Source organism: Corvus brachyrhynchos, unplaced genomic scaffold (assembly GCF_000691975.1).
Source record: "Corvus brachyrhynchos isolate BGI_N302 unplaced genomic scaffold, ASM69197v1 scaffold17, whole genome shotgun sequence".
In the NCBI taxonomy this organism is placed as follows: domain Eukaryota; kingdom Metazoa; phylum Chordata; class Aves; order Passeriformes; family Corvidae; genus Corvus; species Corvus brachyrhynchos.
This window is the reverse complement of record NW_008240046.1, coordinates 15,868,285-15,872,637: the sequence shown is the minus strand read 5'-3', so window position 1 is coordinate 15,872,637 and position 4,353 is coordinate 15,868,285. Positions and strand designations below refer to the sequence as shown.

The 4,353-nt window shown below is 39.1% G+C and overlaps 1 protein-coding gene across 2 annotated transcripts in view; it reads right to left on the bottom strand.

The window, feature by feature from the left end:
- Positions 1 to 4,328, bottom strand: part of ASB5 (ankyrin repeat and SOCS box containing 5) — a 40,608-nt gene extending 36,280 nt beyond the window's left edge. Inside the window, exons 1-2 of one of the 2 annotated variants that reach the window (XM_017744502.1) lie at positions 3,867 to 4,328; positions 1,210 to 1,282 (exon numbers count right to left, since the gene is read on the bottom strand). Coding sequence is in view for 1 of the 2 variants with exons in the window: in XM_017744501.1 (XP_017599990.1) it covers positions 1,210 to 1,282; positions 1,786 to 1,831 (119 nt within the window). In the remaining variant the exon portion in view is untranslated. Of the gene's footprint in view, positions 1 to 1,209; positions 1,283 to 1,785; positions 3,601 to 3,866 lie in introns of those variants that run through there. The other variant, XM_017744501.1, reaches the window with a different exon arrangement.
- Between the last annotated feature and the right edge of the window lie 25 nt (positions 4,329 to 4,353).

Sequence of the window (4,353 nt, the reverse complement as noted above, 5' to 3'; positions counted from 1 at the left end):
CTTTGTACAGTTCCTTTTCTGCATCCAAGAGATTTCTTTCATTGCCAACCTCGTCTGCAGAACACGGATTCCCTCTCTGGCAACTAACGCAACCTCTTCCGTAGGATTGTGGTACCACGGGAGCCATGCTTTTGGTATTTCAACTACCTTGACAAACTCACTTTGCTATTTCTCTAGTAAGCAGTGCAACCACCTTATTAATCTAAATTCATGTAACTAAACCTGGTATTTTTGCACTTTTTATGGTTAATCTTTTCCTTAATGAACTGCAAAAATGTCACAGGTTCTCATTAAATAGATGCCTCTAAATAAAAACAATACCTGAGCTGTTAATCTTTTGTCATCAATTTGAATTATTTTTAAAATTGTTAATTTTATTCTACATTATAGGCTGTCTTTAAATTTTTCTTTAACCATTTAATTTTTTTCTTCAAAAAATAGTTTTTCTTCCTAAAAACAGTGAAATCATCTGTTTACTTTTATTCCCCCTTTCTTCAAACTTTGTCAGGTTTTCTTCTTGACCAAGTAAAAGTGGTTTAATTTTTCTCCTTTCTGTGTAAAGCATATTTTGGTGCCTAAGCATGTTGTTAATAAAAGGAAATTACAGAGTCAATAGTAGGGATGAGAGTTAAAAGTTTATTCTGCAAGCTTATGTCACTATATGCTGACTCCCATGGCTAGTGCTCATAACAGAAAGGTTTTTTCCATCCACTAAAATTGGTATTGGCTAAATGATATCACCATGAGAGAACTGGTAAAACATCTTTTTCTTCAAGCTGAGGCATGACAAGTCTCTGCTTGGTGCTTTTACAAGAGACATAAAAATACCTTGTGATGAAGACTTGCAACTGGCTGAGTGAATGAGATAAAACCCCGGTGAGGTGGATCAGTAGCACCCAGGCTTCTTGCCCAGAATGCAAAGCACAATGAAGTGAGAAAGGTTAAGCTGAATCAGTAACGTATGAATGACTTTACCTAACATGGCTTTATAGGCCATGGAACGGACAAACCTCACAGAAGCCAAAAATTATCTGTGTTAGGCTCCAAAATATATTGACTTTGGAGCCAAGAATATTTGTTTCTCTCTGTGATGCAGCTTTTATTTTGCCATATATTATGCCACCAAATGAGACAGTGTTGTAAAATATCAACTTCATTCTAAAATGAGAAATTTAAAATTCCCCAAGAGTTTCTTGCTGAAGGACTTACGATAATACTACGAAGGCAAGTGAAAATTTCTTCTTGCTTATCTTCTTATTCTGCAGACCGTGGAGATCCAAAGCTGAAAAATGGAGGTGAGAAGAACATTAGAATCCAAGCCCCTCCAATGCAGTCCAAAAAGCCTCTTCTCTTAGTCACAACCTTTCAACACCAGCTGTAAAAACAAGCCATCCAGGAGAGGTGCTAACTGAAAGGGGGCTGTTGCAAGAGACAGCTGATCATGGCCACATTTATTTTAACCTTCGTCTTCCTTCCCAGAGCTGCCTAAGAGGCTGTGTGTTGCTACTGTCTCTTAAAGAATTAACATTTCAACAATTAATAAAAGACAAATTCAAGACAGTATTTAGACATTTATGGTAAAAAAAAATCAGGAAGTATATACATGTCCCTAGATCAAAAAAAACATTATCTGTACAGTTCTCGTCTAACTATCCAGTTACCAAAGATGCCACAGGCACCTAAACTTTCACTTGTAAAATTAGTCAGAAACTTAAGCCCCAAGAAGGCCAAAGGTGCTGGGCTGAAGTTAACACCTCCCTTTCACTTGAAATTCACAAACCATACCTCCCAAACTGTCAGCCACCCCAAAGCTTCCATCTGTGTGTACCATGTTAGAACCAATATGACTTCAGTGGGAAAACAAAGAACTCATAGCAATCTCTGTTGATAGTCAGTGTCAACACTTGTTATTTTGTTTACAGAGGATGAAAGGAATCACTCCATAACCGGAACATCAGAGTCAACCAAAGAAAGCAAGCTACTCTCTCTCAAGACTACTAATCATCAGCTGCTGACAAGGATCAATCCTGTTGAAGTGCCGGCACTATAAAAAAAGAACACATGTTTAATAGATCAAAGAGTGCACAAAAACTCAATTTCAAAGTCAGATAATTTTAGGGTAAGGACTGGAGAAGGACAGCAAATTCTGCATTTCAGACCTGCTGCCAATCCTACCTCTGCAATTTGTTCAATGAGTTTGTAATGAAAAATATGGCATTTCTTGAAGTAATAGCCAGCGTGAACACTGACATGCCTTGTGCTCTGCTGGTCTGGGCTTAAGGACACTGCTTGGGCATAATGAATACCATTCCACTGCATCTTGGAAATGGTCTCTCACACTCTTCTGCCTCCCCAAGATCCTACGAATTTGTTCCCATAATTATAGTATTTGCTCAATTCACAGTAACACACCTTATTTAGCTGACAGCGACTTTTGACATTAATATTATGTCACTATTCTTCACAAAATATGAGATTTTATATCCTTCAAAGAACAATCTAGAACCTGCGAGCAAATAGCTACTGTGAATAATTATCCCCCCTGCTTTCACAACTGCCTTGTTTCAAATTTTTTTCCCATTTTGATTTTGCAAGATTTCAGTCATTAAAAAGCGATAGGTTTCTTTATTCTAAAACAGTAATAGATCAATCCTTGAATAAACTACACCATCTGTCTTCCCCTGCATACTGTGCTTTTAAGTGACATTTATTTAAAGTTTCTACTAAAATAAATCCAAACCTCCACAAGCAATAGCCATATTTATGCATTGCCTTTAAAAACAGATGAATACCTTTTGATTTTGGTCTTTTGTGGGTATTTAACTACTGCTTTGGAAATTTCACTACTGTATTCCTGTAAGTTCTGCCCAAGACCCTTTTTTTTATTAAACAGTTGTTTAATATGAAAAACTCTAAATAGCAGCTACATGAACTAAAAGCAAGAACAAAGGCAATTAAGCCTTTTGCTTGTAGATACGAGAAAAAAACAGCCAACATTTTATAACTTCCAAAATTATTAGGTTCCCCAGTTTGCAGTAAAAGCTTCCTTAATGCTTCTAAGTCTCCAAATATTTTGGGGAACAGTACCTACTTTTCAGTAAGAGTAATCTAAGGTTTCAGTAACAACAAGTTCCAGACCATAAGTCATCACTATAATTAATATTTTGAATAGCATAAAATAATAACAAGCCAACAAAAACCTTTATACAAGAAACTCCCTGTGCTGCTGAAACTCTTGCGAAATATCAGAAAGGTCAAGAATTACAAAATGCAAACCAGAAAAGAGTCTACCCTCTTCGGACCTGAGACTGATTTCAACGGGGCAAATGCAAACACACAGAAACCAACTGCATAGTGGAAACAAGGTCCCCAAAGAAAGGAATGTCTCCATAGGTACCTTCATCCTACAGGCTAAACAGACATGTACTACAGGTACTCAGTCTGGGAGGAAACAAAAAGCCTCAGTATGATCTTCTTCCTTTTCCATTTCCTACCTTTATCTGCAAAGATTTTTCTTTCCTGATTCATAGACCTTACTCTTGGCTACAGGGAGGAAAAGCAACAGCACCATCATTACAGAGCATACGTATTTCAGAACGGCCTGACAGCCCCCACCTTGCTCTCCCCATCCCTTCAGTCACCATGACTCCTTCCAGCCTTTCAGAGCTCCTGTCCCTACTCCCAGTATTTGCAGCACTGGAACCTTCGGGCTGGGAAGAGGAAATCACATATAACTGAATCACTGCTGACACCTGTTGGCAGCCCCGAGAAACCCGCGTTACTCCGGCCTGGTACAGTTAACACGGAGGAATAGAAGGGGTGGGAACACCAAAAAAATCGACCCCAAGCCATTATAAAGCTCTCACCCCTTGGTTCTCACGTTCTCACATGCTGCAGGTCCGGGAAGCAGGAACGGCATCAAATAGGAGCCCCGGGAGGAGTTAGGAACCACCTCACTACATAAACTGATCTTTGCTGGTACCAATTTGAATTGAAATTTCAACCAAATTGGTGGAATAAGGGTGAAAGGCTGCCTCACCCTGCAAACGGTGTGAGATCACCACGCCATCTGGCAAAGAAAATGGATTCCAGGAACAAGCCCAGCTACTAAAGGAGATTTCTAGGCAAGAAGACTGACATACTGAGCATGTATGTAACAAACTGGAAATGAATAGGAACATCCTATACGAAACAAGGCAGGGAATGGCAAATCACAGTACCACTGAAAGCAAGATACAGATATGAAGTGGAAATACAAGCCTTCGCCTAGCACTTATTTATGTTTTACTATACAAATGCAAAAACCCAGCAGAGCGACAACTGGCCTGCAGGAAGGAGTGCCCTGGCAGCACA